The sequence below is a fragment of the Eurosta solidaginis genome, chromosome 1 (genome assembly GCF_040869045.1).
Source record: "Eurosta solidaginis isolate ZX-2024a chromosome 1, ASM4086904v1, whole genome shotgun sequence".
Taxonomy (NCBI): domain Eukaryota; kingdom Metazoa; phylum Arthropoda; class Insecta; order Diptera; family Tephritidae; genus Eurosta; species Eurosta solidaginis.
In genome coordinates, this window is record NC_090319.1 from 360,307,931 (window position 1) to 360,325,635 (window position 17,705).

At 40.9% G+C, this 17,705-nt stretch overlaps 1 protein-coding gene across 1 annotated transcript; it reads left to right on the plus strand.

Moving 5' to 3' along the window:
• Nucleotides 1-1,069: 1,069 nt before the first annotated feature.
• His2Av (Histone H2A variant) lies at nt 1,070-9,749 on the plus strand. Its single transcript, XM_067774547.1, has 5 exons — nt 1,070-1,248; nt 1,569-1,646; nt 1,830-1,943; nt 9,198-9,368; nt 9,444-9,749. The coding sequence occupies exons 1-5, from the start codon at nt 1,246-1,248 to the stop codon at nt 9,501-9,503; spliced, it is 426 nt and encodes a 141-aa protein (XP_067630648.1). The 5' UTR covers nt 1,070-1,245; the 3' UTR covers nt 9,504-9,749.
• The last annotated feature ends 7,956 nt before the right edge of the window (nt 9,750-17,705 follow it).

Below are 17,705 nucleotides of genomic sequence, written 5' to 3' on the forward strand. Positions count from 1 at the left end.
TGCACACGAAGCTACTTTCGAGCGTCGCTACAAAAAGCACAAAATGGAAAAAATAAGAAATTAAATTTCTTCAGGTATATCCGTCCCCGAAGCCAAAGGCAAATGGCTATTAAAAGTTGTTTGCATCCCCCGTGCCTTTGTAAATTATGAAAGACAACTTTACACCACCGCGGACTAGAGATAAAAGTGATTTCTAGTTTCCAACACTTTTAAGCCTTTCAATCTTTTCAACAATGTCTAACCAAGCTTTTATGGTGTTGAATACTCTCTTTCGCTTTGGTAATATACCTTTGACGCACTTTTATTAACTAAAATAACATGTTCTAACTAATTACACAAATTTGTATACAAAAAAATGTAAATCAAACATCTTGTATTTGTATTTGTATTTTGTTCTTCCTTTTTTTTCAAGCGTACGTACGCTCAGCGACCAACATTGCTACACGCTTAGCTACATGAAGCGTTCATGCTTTGGGTAATTGTTCACTTTAGCTCACAACTGCTAAAACCCACCCAAATGGGGAGAGGTGTCAAAAGACGCGTTTCGATCCCAAGACCACGAATCCGAAGGCGGAAATTCAAAATTTTATTTCGTTTCGGAGATATTTGCAAACAAAATTGAAAATTTTCATGTGGTTGTTGTTGTTTTGATGATTTTATAGTACCCACAATTGGAAATAACTTTTGACAGAAATAAAATTTTGAATTTCCCCTCTCGAATTCGTGGTCCTGGTCGTTTGACACCTCTCCCGGTATTTTTGGTTGGGTTTTAGCAGTTGTGAACTAAAGTAAACAATTACCATGCTTTGTCACTTTCATGCAGCTTAAGCCTCGTGTGCAGCTCTCCATTCAAGTACATGTGTTCGACATCAAAGCGTACAGATTTAGCCTGCAGTGTCTAAAACGCGTCTATGACGCGTAGCCTCGTGTGCATCTTGCCGTAGACACACACAAAGTTCAGTCAAGCAAGATGGAATGTTACCTGTAGCTAAGTGGTGTTGATTTGCTAAATGCAACCCTACATGAAAAGTCTTCGTTGACGCCACGAAGCGCTGAACGCGCCATTCGTGAAAAAACTTCGTGCTGTTTGGACTTGACGTTCCTGTGCCCAAATTAAAAGAAAATTGTCGTGCAAGGAAAATTTAGATAAAATTCCATATCGGGTGTTTCATCCATTCAAAAATTTAACTACGACTTTGTTAGAATTTCTGTTTTGCTTGTGAAAATAATTAGAAATTTAATAAAATGGTAAATAGGTGCAATTTAAGACAGCATTGTTTGGGAGCGTTGGCCAGTGGATGTCATGTCGCGTGCTGTGAAGTACGATCGGTCATTAAGAAAGGGGAAGATGAAAAATTAAAGCTAACACTTAAGATTAAGAAACTTTAAAAGTTAAAGTATCTATAAACTTCGTTAATTAGAATAGTTAATAAAATCTCGGTAGCGGGAACTACATTGCAAGATTCGTGTTTAACCTCACATTGGCCAGCGTTTTCCGGCAAATTTGGCGCAATTTTGTGTATTTTAAAATCTAAATCTATGTCAATTTATGTTTTATTTTATTCAAGGCTGGTGGTAAAGCAGGTAAAGATTCTGGCAAAGCTAAAGCGAAGGCAGTATCACGTTCAGCACGAGCAGGACTTCAGGTAAGCTGTCATTTAAAAGCTGACGGTGCAGATATATAGAAACCATAGATATATTGATATTTCGCGCCTTTTTTTTTTTTTTTTTTTTACATAAGTCCCGTGTCGGTCCATGAGCAATTTACATTGTAAATTTTCCCCCTATCTATTCATGATCGAAATCATTTTTAATTTTTGTATTTTCAGTTTCCTGTTGGCCGCATACATCGTCATTTAAAAAGCCGCACCACATCACATGGACGTGTTGGTGCAACTGCTGCCGTATATTCCGCTGCTATTCTGGAATACCTGACCGCTGAAGTAAGTACTTGAATTTGTTGCAATATAGAAAAATCAGTATTAAGAATTGTTTTCTAGTGACGCCACTATATTCCATACACGCCCGTTGCTAAAACTATTTTTTATATGTGTAGTGTTGTGTATGTTTACGTTTGTGTGTGCTGTACTCTTTTGGTGCTGGCTGTAATGTCAGTTTGAAAGTGGTGTTTTTTATTTATTTTGTGGCGTCGTTTGCCCGCCATTTTTAATGTAATTTCGTTTTTTGGATATACAACCAATTACTGGTAAATTTTCACTTATTTGAAACAAATACTCTAACTAATTTTTTCCATTTTGGATTGTTTACATTTATAAATTTCAAAAAAAAATGCAATACTTCGGTTTATAGGTCTTAGCTCCTGTTTTCCAATTTGGTGTAGCCACCTTTTCATATACCCAAACTTGATATAGGAGAAAAGGTTTACATATTTCAATTAGAAAACTCCTATTTTTTATACTCAGTTGAGCAAAGCTCACAGAGTATATTAACTTTGATTGGATAAGGGTTGGTTGTACAGGTATAAAGGAATCGAGATAGATATAGACTTCCATATATCAAAATCATCAGTATCGAAAAAAAATTTGATTGAGCCATGTCCGTCCGTCCGTCCGTTAACACGATAACTTGAGTAAATTTTGAGGTATCTTGACGAAATTTGGTATGTAGGTTCCTGGGCAGTCATCTCAGATCGCTGTTGAAATGAACGATATCGGTCTATAACCACGCCCACTTTTTCGATATCGAAAATTTCGAAAAATCGAAAAAGTGTGATAATTCATTGCCAAAGACGGATAAAGCGATGAAGCTTGGTAGGTGGGTTGAACTTATGACGTAGAATAGAAAATAAGTAAAATTTTGGACAATGGGCGTGGCACCCCCACTTTTAAAAGACGGTAATTTAGAAGTTTTGCAAGCTGTAATTTGGCAGTCGATGAAGATATCATGATGAAATTTGGCAGGAACGTTACTTGTATTACTATGTGTATGCTTAATAAAAATTAGCAAAATCAGAGAACGACCACGCCCACTTAAAAAAAAAAATTTAAAGTGAAACTTTTACAAAAAATTTAATATCTTTACAGTATATAAGTAAATTATGTCAACATTCAACTCCAGTAATGATATGGTGCAACAAAATACAAAAACAAAAGAAAATTTCAAAATGGGCGTGGCTCCGCCCTTTTTCATTCGATTTGTCTAGGATACATTTAATGCCATAAGTCGAACATTTATTTACCAATCCTTGTGAAATTTGGTAGGCGCTTAGATTCTAGCACGATAACCGTTTTCTGTGAAAAAGGGCCAAATCGTTTGAAGCCACGCCCAGTTTTTATACACAGTAGATCATCTGTCCTTCCGCTCGGCCGTTAACACGATAACTTGAGCAAAAATCGATATATCTTTACTAAACTCAGTTCACATAATAATCTGAAAACACTTTGTATTGGTATAAAAAATGACCGAAATTCGACTATGACCACGCCCACTTTCGATTTCGAAAATTACGAAAAATGAAAAAAATGCCATAATTCTATACCAAATACGAAAAAAGGGATGAAACATGGTAATTGCATTGGTTTATTGACGCAAAATATAACTTTAGAAAAAAACTTTGTAAAATGGGTGTGACACCTACCATATTAAGTAGAAGAAAATGAAAAAGTTCTGCAGGGCGAAATCGAAAGCCCTTGGAATCATGGCAGGATTACTGTTCGTTGTATTACATATATAAATAAATTAGCGGTACCCGACAGATGATGTTCTGGGTCACCCTGGTCCACATTTTGGTCGAAATCTCGAAAACGCCTTCACATATACAACTACCACAACTCCCTTTTAAAATTCTTATTAATAACTTTAATTTAACGCCCATATTGTACATTCTAGAGTCAACCCTGGTCCACCTTTATAACGATATCCCGAAAAGGCGTCCACCTATAGAACTAAGGCCCACTCCCTTTTAAAATACTCAGTATTAACACCTTTCATTTGATACCCATATCGTAAACAAATTCTAAAGTCACCCCTGGTCAACCTTTATGGCGATATCTCGAAAAGGCGTACACCTATAGAACTAAGGCCCACTCCCTTTTAAAATACTCATTAACACCTTTCATTTGATACCCATATCGTACAACCAAACTCTGGAGTCACCCCTGGTCCACCTTTATGGCAATATCTCGAAAAGGCGTCCACCCATAGAACTAAGGCCCACTCCCTTTTAAACTACTCATTAACAACTTTCCTTTGATACCCATATTGTATAAACGTATTCTAGGGTCTTCCCTGGTCCACTTTTATGGCGATATCTCGAAAAGGCGTCCACCATAAAACTAAGGCCCACTCCCTTTTAAAATACTCAATAACACCTTTCATTTGATACCCATATCGTACAAACTCTGGAGTCACCCCTGGTCCACCTTAATGGCGATATCTCGAAAAGGCGTCCACCCATAGAACTAAGGCCCACTCCCTTTTAAAATATTCATTAACACCTTTCGTTTGATACCCATATCGTACAAACAAATTCTGGAGTCGCCCCTGGTCCACCTTTATGGCGATATCTCGAAAAGGCGTCCACCTATAGAACTAAGACCCACTCTCTTTTAAAATACTCATTAACACCTTTCGTTTGATACCAATATTGTACAAACGCATTCCAGAGTCACCCCTGGTCCACCTTTATGCCGATATCTCGAAAAGGCGCCAACCTATACAACTACCACCTCCATTTTAAAACCCTCATTAATACCTTTAATGTGATACCCATATCGTGCAAACAAATTCTAGAGTCACCCCTGGTCCACCTTTATATCGATATTTCGAAAAGGCGTCCATCCATAGAACTAAGGCCCACTCCCTTTTAAAATACTCATAAACACATTTCGTTTGATACCCATATTGTACAAACGCATTCTAGTCACCCCATGTCCACCTTTATAACGATATCCCGAAAAGGCCTCCACCTATAGGGCTAATGCCCACTCCCTTTTAAAATACTCATTAACACAATTCATTTGATACCCATGTCGTACAAACAAATTCTAGAGTCGCCCCTGGTCCACCTTTATGGCGATATCTCGAAAAGGCGTCCACCTATAGAACTAAGACCCACTCTCTTTTAAAATACTCATTAACACCTTTCATTTCATACCAATATTGTACAAACGCATTCTAGAGTCACCCCTGGTCCACCTTTATGCCGATATCTCGAAAAGGCGACCACCTATACAACTACCACCTCCATTTTAAAACCCTCATTAATACCTTTAATGTGATACCCATATCGTACAAACACATTCTAGAGTCAACCGTGGTCCACGTTTATGGCGATATTTCGAAAAGGCGTCCACCCATAGAACTAAGGCCCAGTCCCTTTAAAACACTCATTAACACCTTTCATTTGATACCCATATTGTATAAACGCATTCTAGGGTCATCCCTGGTCCACCTTTGTGGCGATATCTCGAAAAGGCGTCCACCTATAAAACTAAGGCCCACTCCCTTTTAAAATACTCATTAACACCTTTCATTTGTTACCCATATCGTACAAACAAATTCTAGAGTCACCCCTGGTCCACCTTTATGGCGATATCTCGAAAAGGCGTCCACCCATAGAACTAAGGCCCACTCCCTTTTAAAATACTCATTAACACCTTTCATTTGATACCCATATCGTACAAACAAATTCTGGAGTCACCCCTGGTCCACCTTTATGGCGATATCTCGAAAAGGCGTCCACCTATAGAACTAAGGCCCACGCCCTTTTAAAATATTCATTAACACCTTTCATTTGATACCCATATCGTACAAACAACACATTCCAGGGTTACCCTAGGTTCATTTTCCTACATGGTGATTTTCCCTTATTTTGTCTCCATAGCTCTCAACTGAGATGTAATGTTCGGTTACACCCGAACTTAGCCTTCCTTACTTGTTTTTGGGTAGTTTTAACGATGTTCATGGTCATTTGCCGAATATTTATCTGGTACCTACGTGCCCGAAAATAGTACCTCTTAAGATACTAATATCTGTACTGCCAAAACCTTTTGCGCCCTATCCAGAAAAAATCCATTGTAAAAAGTAAATATATTGAAAGAGACTCAAAAACTAAAACAAGGGTTCGGCTATACATTAAGGGACCAATTGGTTTTATTCGTAAACCAAAGGGGTTTGACCTTTGAAATTTTGCACATAGGTTCTCAGGGAGTTCCCCAACGAGAATCAGTGAGTAATTTTGGTAAACGTCTAGTTGGGTCGACTTCTAATACGCTACCAAAAATATCAAGTGAGGTGTCAAAAGACGCGTATTAATCTCAACAACAATAATCTGAAGGCGGAAAATGAAAATTTTAACTATGTCCGAATATTTTTTTTTTTTTTTTTTTTTTTTTTTTTTTTTTTTTTTTATTAAAGTGTAATAATAATTTTCCTATTAAATTTTTTATTTATAAATTTGAGTTTGTTATTAAGTTTGACATAGTTCGACTTATTTCATATGGTTCTTGTAATATTGTGTGTCTTGTAAACATGAGTGTCAGCTATTGTTGTTGTAGCAATAAGCACACCCCGTAGGTTTTGTGTTATCGATGTTGAAGGGGTCGAGCTACATAACCCCTTGAATCATTTGGATATTATATTCGCCTCTTACGACAGGCATACCTGCCGCGGGTATGTTTTAAGCCCTCTACCCGCTGTGGGTTGTAATGTCAGCTCATAGAAATTTGTTTAACTCAGAAATCTGAAATTGAAGGCCTCTGATTTTTAATCACAGTCGTGCATCGCACGACAAACTTCGTATTCTTGAATGTTGGTTTTATTTAGTTCTCCTATTTTTATTTATTTCCCTGATATGTTCGCAAAAATTGATAGACGGTATCAAGGGTTAGCTGTGCTATATAATAATGCTCAGCGGTAGATTGTCGTTCGTTTTCATTTCAACAAGGTTCGACAAACTTTTCGAAACGCTCCTTTTCTTCAATCTATTCGAAACCTATTACCTGATATTAAAGATATTCATCCATAAATATTAACTTTATTATCTTTTTATAAATTGCGACAAGTTATCTGACCTTAGGTTAGGTTAGGTTGCGAGGGCTGAGCTGAACACTATGGTAGCAGCTCACTACTTAGGCCACCAATGGGACCATTGTAATACCCTATACGGTCTCAAAAGGACCCCTACCCTGCCTAAAGCGGGTTGTTGTTGTTGTAGCGATAAGGTTGCTCCCCGAAGGCTTTGGGGAGTGTTATCGATGTGATGGTCCTTCGCCGGATACAAATCCGGTGCGCTCCGGTACCATAGCACCATTAAGGTGCTAGCCCGACCATCTCACGAACGATTTATGTGGCCACATTAAACCTTCAGGCCATTCCCGCCCTCCCTACCCCCAATTTCCATGAGGAGCTTGGGGTCGCCAGAGCCTCGTCTGTTAGTGAAACAGGATTCGCCGCGGATAGGTGAGGTTGGCAATTGGCTTTTGAGAAGCTATATATTACGCTGGCAACCTGAAAGGTTGCGCTACACAGCCCCTTGAATCTGGTATTTTAGTCGCTTCTTACGACAGGCATACCTATCGCGGGTATATTCTGATCCCCTAACCCGCTGGGGTGCCTAAAGCGGGTCAAACCATAATTTAGTTTGATTAATCTAATTTATTATTATTATAAATGTTCAATTCTTATAGCTCAAGCTATTCATGACTAGCACTGTTAAATAATTTGTCAAAATTGTTGTGCTAGGAACATATTTTCAAATAAATACATACATACATACGAAGACGTTCTTTGGCGTGCAGTAGTCAGTCCGCACCGGTATTTGGACTGGGGCGTTCGTGCCCAGGATTGTTGCGTGTCCACTAGATCCATTTGACCAGAGACCTGTTTCCCTTATGCGTAGAGCGGCGATGACCGCTATTTCCTTTGCCACCAGGTCAAGAGGTGGAAGGTATAGCATTGTGTTGAGTGCTTCAGACGGAGTGGAGCCGAGAGCCCCGGTAATGCAGAGCTCCGAACTCGGTTGCACCTTTTGAAGCAGTTTAAGATAGGTACTTTTAGCTAGTGCAGGTCACCACACCAAGACGCCATAAGGAAGAATCGGGCGCACAATGGCTGTGTAAATCCCGTAGGCCACCTTAGAGGTGCCAATTGCCCTCTTGCAGGTGAACAGCGCTGCTGCTGCCTTCTTTGATCGCTCCACTATATGGTCACTCCATAATAGCTTCCTATCCAGAATGACTCCCAAATACTTGACTTGATCGCTAAACGCTAAAAACGTACCCCCAATTCTTGGCGGTGTTAGATTTGGTACTTTGTACCTCCTAGTGAAGAGGACCAGCTCGGTTTTATCCGTGTTGACTTCCAAACCTGTAGCTGTGGCCCAGTGGGAAATTTTAGATAGAGCCCCTTCCATTAGGTTGCAAAGAGTTTGCGGAAATTTCCCCCGCATGGTGACGCATATGTCATCTGCATACACGATCACTTGGTGACCTTCTGATTCCATGAGGCGTAGTAGTTGGTTGACGGTAACCACCCAAAGTAACTGAGAGAGAACGCCTTCTTGCGGAGTGCCTCTGCCGACCGGTCTGCGGACACGCATCCACCTGCATACACGATCACTTGGTGACCTGATTCCATGAGGCGTAGTAGTTGGTTGACGGTAACCACCCAAAGTAGCGGAGAGAGAACGCCTTCTTGCGGAGTGCCTCTGCCGACCGGTCTGCGGACACTCATCCACCTAGCTCAGTTTTAATCTGCCTACGCGTAAGCAGATTGTATATAAACTCCACCAGGCACGCGTCGACCCCAGATCGGTCAGCGCCGAGGTGATGGCCTCCGGGAGACCGTTTTTGAAGGCACCCGCTATATCTATAAATGCCACCAGAGTGTATTCCTTGAGGTCTAGTGACCTTTCGGTAACGGATACCAGTGAGTGCAAGGCCGTGTCAGTTGACCTGCCCTTAGTATAGGCATGTTGAGCTTGCGAAAGAAGCGATGGCTCAATCCTCCTGATGTAGTCCTCTAGGAGTCTTTCGAGTGCTTTAAGAAGACAAGAAGATAAGCTTATAGGCCTATAATCATTTGGGGTAGTGTTGGAGGTTTTCCCTTTGTATACCGCTTAAATATATTTGTAAACTTATATCCAATAAACACATTTTTGTATGCAATTCTTGCTGGCAAGAATTGAATCCCAATAAATCCAAAATTACTTAACATTTCTTGTTATAATTATTTAGGTGCTGGAATTGGCCGGCAACGCTTCAAAGGACCTTAAAGTCAAACGTATTACGCCGCGTCACTTGCAGTTAGCCATTCGTGGTGACGAAGAATTGGACAGTCTGATTAAAGCTACCATTGCTGGTGGTGGTGTCATTCCACATATTCATAAATCATTGATTGGCAAAAAGGTAAATATATATTTGGCCTTATATCCTTTTAAATATTTTTGAAATAATTCGAATTATATGGTCTTTTATCAACAGGAGGACAACGTACAAGACCCACAGAGAAAAAATACTGTAATTCTCTCCCAAGGGTATTAATTATTATTTTAATGATAAAATTGACTTCTTTTTTTTTAACAATTTATGATAATTTTCGTATTGTTATACAAATAATATTAATTATCATATAATTTTTTTTTCTTAAATGAAAAGCCTAACTTTAAAACAATATTTTACACGCAACATAAGAAATTGATGAAAGTATAAAATAAATAAATAAATGTAAAATTGTCGAAATTTAGAAGAAGACCAAATACATACATAGTTTAATCGATATATTAATTATATATATGACTATGCTGCTTAAAATTTTTAAATATTACGTTGATGTGCTTATCAGGTTATCTGCTTATGTGCTTATAGTTTTTATTCTATTACAAAAACAAAAAAACTGAAAAGAAAAAATTCTTAAACAGATAAACTGATAATCATCACTAATGAATAGACCAATAGATTTTGTAATAATGATTTCGGTAAGTTTTGTTTTGTGTAAGTTTAATAGAATTTACGGACCATATATCCCCTTGCTGAACTTTTTAACTCAGAGTTAATTTTAAAAGTGTAACAGAAAGGGTGACCCCAGCGGGTTAGGGGATCAGAATATACCCGCGGTAGGTATGCCTGTCGTAAGAGGCGACTAAAATACCAGATTCAAGGGGTTGTGTAACGCAACCCTTCAGGTTGCCAGCGCAATATATAGCTTCTCCGAACCCAATTGCCAACCTCACCTATCCGCGGCGAATCCTGTTTCACTAACAGATTAGGCTCGGGCGACCCCAAGCTCCTCATTGAACTTGGGGGTGGGGAGGGGGGAATGGCCTGAAGGTTTAATGTGGCCACATAAATCGTTCCCGAGATGGTCGGGCTAGCACCTTAATGGTGCTGTGGTACCGGAGTGTACCGGATCTGTATCCGGCAAAAGACCATCACATCGATAACACTCCCCAAAGCCTTCGGGGAGCAACCTTATCGCTACAACAACAACAACAATAACAACAACAACAAGGGGTGACCCTTAGTTAAAAACATTACAGGCCGTTCAGCAAGTGGCCCTCACAGCCGTACAGAACATGGAAATGCCGTCTGGAAAATGTAACTTTTTGGATACTGCAACAGGTTAACCTCTTACTTGTGCAGAATCCACCCAGACATACGGAATGTATGCCCTGCATGCGATGTGTCCACACTTGACAACAAATGTATTTTTAATTGTTAGGTGGAATCTACGCCTCTAACAACAGCATCCATTTGGTCCAACCCTGTTGAAACTGTTAGACAATTTGTCGTTCCCAATCCCGACTGAGGGCCGTCAAAGGGAAAGTGCTTTTCGCAAGGTCTTTGAATCTGCGTCGGCTCGCTTTTTTCCCACGTAAAAAATTCCCACCAAATTTCTCAGATGCTGGGGCTTTATCGAGGGAGTGTGATCTGCCCATCAGACATCTTCGGACGAACTTCTAAAGAACTGTAACCTCTACCGGTGTCTGTAAGCTATGGTGATCTGTAAAGTCCGTCTCAAATCCGACAGCACAATGACAAAGTCGCTTTGGCTACTCACTGGAAGAAAATACCTCCTTTCGCAGCTGCAAGCGTTCGGAGGCGTAGGAAACGGTTGAGCATCTGCTGTGCGAATGCTCAGCACACTGTCGAAGCAGAATAAAGTTTCTTTGTAAGCCTCTCAGAACTCAAGGATGTTAGGCCGGGAGAGCTCACAGGATGGATATAGAGGGACGGGTTTACCTGAGGCGCTTGAAAATCTTTATTAGTCTTACAACATCCTTTCATTGGTTAACTCACGAGTTTGTGGTATCAAAGCGGAGCATGAGCGCTAATTGGAGTCAATTGGGACTCTCCACTCCAATCCAACCAACCAACTCGCCATTGAAATCAACTATCTCAGTGGTCTTCCCAGTTAACCCATTACAGTTTAACTGCGGTATTCTGAAGTGCAACGGGGGGGACGTCGCCGCTGAGGGTAAATGACGGGTGACTACACCTGAGTTGAGGGAGGCCAGGACGCAAAAGCTGTTGTGGCCCAGGGGCGTCCAGTCCCACTGCCATCCACCTAAGTCTGATCGTCCAGATCAGACAAATTTCCTGATCTAAACGCCGCTAGCATCTCCAAATATACCACTGTTCTATTTCGTGGTTTCCCAATGGTTCGTGTGCGGTAGATGGTATCACTGATCTTCACAACTTTGTGCGGGCCTTCCCAACTGCACCGAAATTTGGATGAAACACCTTTTCGACGGTGAGGGTTGTATAACAGTACCAAATCTCCCTCTTAAGTAACCTTCCGAATTATTGTTCTCATCGTAGCTGCGTTTCATCTTACTACTCATTATCCTGGATCGTTCCCTCCCACTCTGTTGTTTGGCCAATGAACTACTAAATTCTTCCGTTCGTTTTTGTGCGTCCCTTTGGTTTTGTCAATGCCAGTGTTTCTCTCACAGGTACTTTTGATTTCGCTTTATTTGCCCCATTCGATCCATTAACTTTTACCTTTGACTTTCGTGGTCTTTGTCTAGTCTTTTCCACCAGCACTCGATTACTGCTGAACCCTTTCTCCAAACTGAAGTTAAGTGGCACATTCTGGTTCTTATAACGCATAACCCTTCTCTGCATATCGATCTTGATGTCATGGTCAACTAAGAAGTCCACTCCCAATATGACTTCATGAACAATCTCCGCCACAACGAATTTGTGTAAAACCATGATCTTCCCAATTAAGACTTCACAGACCACTTCTCCCCGGACTTGGTTGTATTCGCCAGTGACCGTATGCAACCTTGCTCCAGGTAATGGCTTTACTCTCCTGTTGACCAAATCAGATCGGATTAAGGAATGAGATGCGCCCGTATCTACAGTCAGTAAACGCTCCTTGCCATCCACATTTCCTTTGACGATAAGACTGCTTGATTTTTTTCCAATTTGCGAGACAAATATCACAGGACATTCAATAGCTGTGGCAAGTTTTCGATCTTTTCAACTGACGCGCTCTTGCGTATCTCCCCCAGCTTTGCTATTAAGACCTTAAGACCACCCATGCTGTTGTAACCACTAGGATCAAGATCGCAATGACGTGCCATGTGACCGGGCTTCCCGCATTTGAAGCATTTGATAACTCTTTCACTCCGCTTTTGCGATCCTTTCAGCGCCTCCAATATTGTGTTCACCCAGTCTGGCCTTTCTACCTCCACTCGGCGTGCTTTGAAAACTGGCTTACACAGAAGCGACGCTGTTTCCTGGATCAGAGCATGTGATACCGTTTCTGCAAATGTTGGCTTTGGTTTTGCGTATGTAGCTCGCTTTGTTTCGACGTCCCGTATTCCATTTATAAAGCTCTGAATCTTTACCCTTTCAGTGTATTCCACGGGTGCGTCCGCATTTGCCAAATGAGCCAATCTTTCAACATCCGAAGCAAACTCCTGCAATGTCTCATTTGCTTTTTGCTAACGGTTTTGCAACTCAATTTGGTATATCTGTTTTCTAGGCTCGCCTCCATAACGTCTCTCGACAGCAGCCATCAATGCTTCATAACTGTTCCGTTCGTACTCTGGAATCGTCTGTAAAATTTCCACTGCAGGCCCTTTGAATGCCACGAACAGTGCAGCAACTTTATCTTCCGCATTCCAGTTGTTCACTGCTGCGGTCTTCTCAAACTGTAGCTTAAAGACCTGGAAAGGAACAGAACCATCAAACGTTGGGGATTTTACCTTCAGAGTAGACGTTGAAGTGATTGGACGGTTCAATTGTAACTCCTGAATACGATCTTTTAAAGCATCTATCTCGGCCTCCATTTTATCTTGTCGTCCACTGAACCCTTCCTGAAACTGCGTTAGTTTCTCTTCCATACGCGCTTCCAGTTGTGCAGAGATCTGCGATGATACCTGTGCTGAAATTTGTGCCGGCATTTCTGATATACGTGCCTCCTGTGCTTCAATTTTAGATGTTAATTCTGAAATACGTGTCTCCTGTGATTCCATCTTGGATGTTATTTGCGACGACATTTCTGAAATGCATGCCTCCTGTATTTCCAATTGTGATGCCATATATGTCTTCTGTTCTTCCAGTTGAGATGACATTTGCGACGACATTGACATTTATCGTTCCCGAGATGGTCGGGCCAGCACCTTAATGGTGCTGTGTTACCGGAGCGTATCGGATCTGTATCCGACAAAGGACCATCACATCGATAACACTCCCCAAAGCCTTCGGGGAGTAACCTAATCGCTACAACAACAACAACAACATTGATGTTACTGTCGATGATTGTGAAGATATTGCAGCCAATATCATGGTCAAGTCTGTGCTGGTAACTGCGATGTTTCGTTTTTCTCTTAAATTTTTGTTGTTGATTCTTCCACATCAGGATAAAAGACATACTCGTCCACATTAATTCCTTCCAACTCCAATACCTCTCGTAGCCGTGCTTGAAGTTCGATCATATTGCCTGTTGTATTCAATCCACGGCCCTCCAACTCCTTCAGTTGCTGGATCCTCAATTCACTCAACTTTGCCATGTCCAAGTTGTATTCGCAATCTTCGGAATTTATTCAGCAATTCCTCTTCTGACACCAATTGTAACGAATTTAGTGCAATTCCGCTTATTCCAAATCTGCTAACGTTCGAATCACTAAACTGTCGAATAAATAATTCCAATATTGAATAATGCAAAATGGCCTTTATTAAAGTACTTCACAATAATTCTTATACTTCGCAACTGATAGCTTGCTTAAATCAAACTGACTTCGTGCCCCAACTGCTGCTGCTTTTATACTGTTTCTAGGCGCTTCTATTTCTAGAATTTACTAGTTAGTTATCAGCTATAAAATTACCAGCTAAACCTACGTTTAAAGCTTCTCATATGCGCGTGTATATGTGAGTGATACTTGCACAAATTGTTGCCTACTTTTGGGAGTATCTCAGATATATGCATGTGTTTGTGCGTTGCTCTCCGCTGCTTGTATGGACATATGTATAGACATGATCATTGATTTATTGATGTGCATACAAGTCACTGCTTCGTGTTGGCTTAGAGATGATAGTATCCCGTAGTGTTGCTAATATTCGTCACAATATATATTCTGTGCTGGCAAAAGGTGGTAAAAGGTGGCAAATTACGAGAACGTCGGGTTCTGGGTTCTAGTTGCAACCATTTCTTGAGTGTGACCGTCTTTAAAAGATTCTTTTCCGGCAAACGCAGCAAAATCATTCTCTGGACCGGGATCAGGTACAGATCCCGGATTGGGTTCGATACCTTCCCGGAGCAGGAGAATATGGCGCAGTTCCGATGCAAGGGTCTGCTGGGAGGGACGCCACAAATTAAATGGGGTTACACTGAAATGACAGGCCTTGGGCAAAATCCCGAGTCGCTCCGGTACATAGAACCGGCTAGGAAGCGCGACTGAAAATCTCACTTTTATCAATTTCAAGAAAGGAAAGTGGGATGATTACAAATCTTACACTGACAATCGCTTTGCTGCCCTCCCTATCCCGACTGATGTCCGTCAAGGGAAGCGTGCAAGCGTCCGCAAGGTCATTGAATCCGCCACGGCTCTCTTCATTCCCGCCGGCAGAATTCCCGAAATCCGGTCCAATTTCTGCCGGAGGCCGCAAATTTAGCGCGAGAACGTGACCTTATAAGACAACTCGATTCCGGCGGCCCCAAATAAATGATATAAACCGACGCACCAGATTGCTTGTGGATAAACACAAGCGGGCGAAAGGGGAGGAGCATTTAAAGAATTGTAACCTCTGCCAATGTAGGTAAGCTCTGGTCCACCGTAAAATCCCTTTCGAACCCGACTAAACAAAGACAAAATCTCCATCGCCTTTGGCGATAAAGTGCTGTGGGAAGCGAAAAAATGCGCGAGCGTTTTTTGCTGACAGTATGTAGATAATAGATTCTACGGTTGACAAAGTCAAATGGCGGGCCAACAGATGCGCACACAAGCATAAATACAGCGCTTCCCCAATTACCATCACCGCCAAAGAGATTGAAGGTGCCATCGTTCATACTAAACCATCTAAAGCAGTAGGCCCAGACGGCATAGCAATGCCGATGTTTAAAAACCTAGGCAAAGAGGGATTAAATTATCAAGCGCATGTCTTCAACCTGTCCCTGCCCACCTTCGCCACCCTTGAAAAATGGAAAAGGCGGTTCCGCTATCTAAGCCTGGGAAAACAGCTTAAATATGAGATTGTTATCGTCCGATATCTGTCCTATCGCCAGTAGCCAAGGCACTTGAAGCCATACTGCTTCCCTATTTCAATGCTAATTTGCGCCTTGCCAATCATCAGCATGGCTTTCGATAATTAAATAGCACCACCACCGCGCTAAATGCCTGTCAAAAGCTTTTGATACGATCAACCCCGACACTTTACTGCAAAACCTGGAAGGGTATCCCCTTCCCCTAAGTCTTAAAAGGTGAACCGCAAATTATCTGTCTGGTCGGCAAGCATCGGCGCAATTCAGGAACGTAACATCCAAACCAAGAATTAAACAAGGGGTGCCACAGGGTGGTGTCCTATCCCAACTTGTTTAACTTCTACATATCAAAGCTACCTTCACCACCAGAAGGAGTCGCTATCGTTTCCTACGCCGATGACTGCACAATAATGGCCACAGGGCCAGGCCCACAGGTCGATGAGCTTTGTAACAAAATATCTCTAGTTTCTTCGCCTCGCGAAACCTGACATTGTCACCGACTAAATCATCGGCGACCTTATTTACAACATGCACGCTCCAAATGGCGACCATATTAAACATCAACGTCGATGGCACGACGCTACCGACTGTGTTACACCCTAAAATCTTGGGTGTGACGTTCGATCAGGGTATTGATGACAATTTGTGATTGGTCGCACCTATTTGATGGGGCGAAGCACTGCTACAACAACAATAACATTAAGAGAAATATTGAGGAGAAGAGCAGGGTTATGGTTTGAGAAATAGTAGAAGCAAGATGTTAACAGGAAGACAAAGAATAGCATTCGGATATGGTTAAGAGTAATAGTGGGATCGGGCTAAGACAAGAGTAAGCAGTAAGGTGAAATGAAGGATGCAGAGGGGAGAGATAATAAAAGAGGATGAGAGGTGAAAGGCAGGTGGATTGACAAACTCGGAACAACGTCTGTCGGGTTTGATCATAAGGCTGGAAGTATTTACATTATGTATTACAGAAATTCAAGCGCCACTTCATGATATTTCCCCAAATCATCAGTCATTTTCTTGACGTCAGGGATCTGTTTCCGAATTCCTTAGTTGTGCAAAATGTTATAATCTTATGATCCACTTAATTCCGTTGACTAAAAGTTTTAATTTCGTCTTCGGAGATCCGCAGTGAAATAAATCCCGCGAATAATAAAAATGCAAAAAGGAAATAACGCGTGTCCGCAAAGGCCGCATCCTTGTTTTCCTGTACGTTATTTCATATTTAAATAAAAATAAAATAAAAAAAATTTAAGCACTTCCTTTATATAAATGGACAAAAATCAGCGAAAAACGTATCTTGACATATATAAAGACATTTTCTTGCTAAACTTTGATTTTTAAATTTTGACATAGAAATTGCAAAAATATTTATGAGAAGTAAAAATATAAAGGTGGAGCGCAATTGATGGACTAATAATACTCCTACCAACTTTCCAATCCAAGTAATGCGCGCTCCACTTTTATATTAGCAAAAATATGTCTTATATAAGGAGACATTTTTCGCTGATTTTTGTCCATTTATATAAAGGAAGTGCTTAAAATTTTTGTATTTTATTTTTATTTTCTCCTTTTCTTACATTTTCTCGCCGTCTTATCATATCTGTTAAGTGTTACGCTTGTAGCTCAATGAGACCTTACATAAAAATCAATCCCAAAATTCCCTCCGTTCCGTTTGATTTTTCTAAATATCTCAGTCCGTGCGCCCCCTAGCGAAACTTTTTGTATTGTGTCATCGGCTGCCATCGACCTCTGAATTTAGCTCTAAATTTTTAGCCTCTAGCTCATCGAGAAGCTACTTAAAACCCGGATTGAAATTTCCAAATTATCTAATTTTTTCGATCCGTGCGCCACCTAATGGAATTTTTTCTCCTTTTGTTCCTTTGTCACGGTGTCTTAACCTGTCTCTGAGGTTTCATGTTTGTAGCTCATTGAGAAGTTACTTTAAAATCGATCTCAAAACCACAAATTTCTAAACTCTTATCTAAACATTTCGATCCGCGTGCGAGAAGTTACTTAAAAGCTGGTTT

Excerpts from the sequence above, each read along its gene's own strand:
- His2Av (XM_067774547.1), top strand. Across the intron at positions 1,944-9,197 it reads TGGAATACCTGACCGCTGAA|GTGCTGGAATTGGCCGGCAA; the intron begins GTAAGTACTTGA and ends ATAATTATTTAG. Across the intron at positions 9,369-9,443 it reads AATCATTGATTGGCAAAAAG|GAGGACAACGTACAAGACCC; the intron begins GTAAATATATAT and ends TTTTATCAACAG.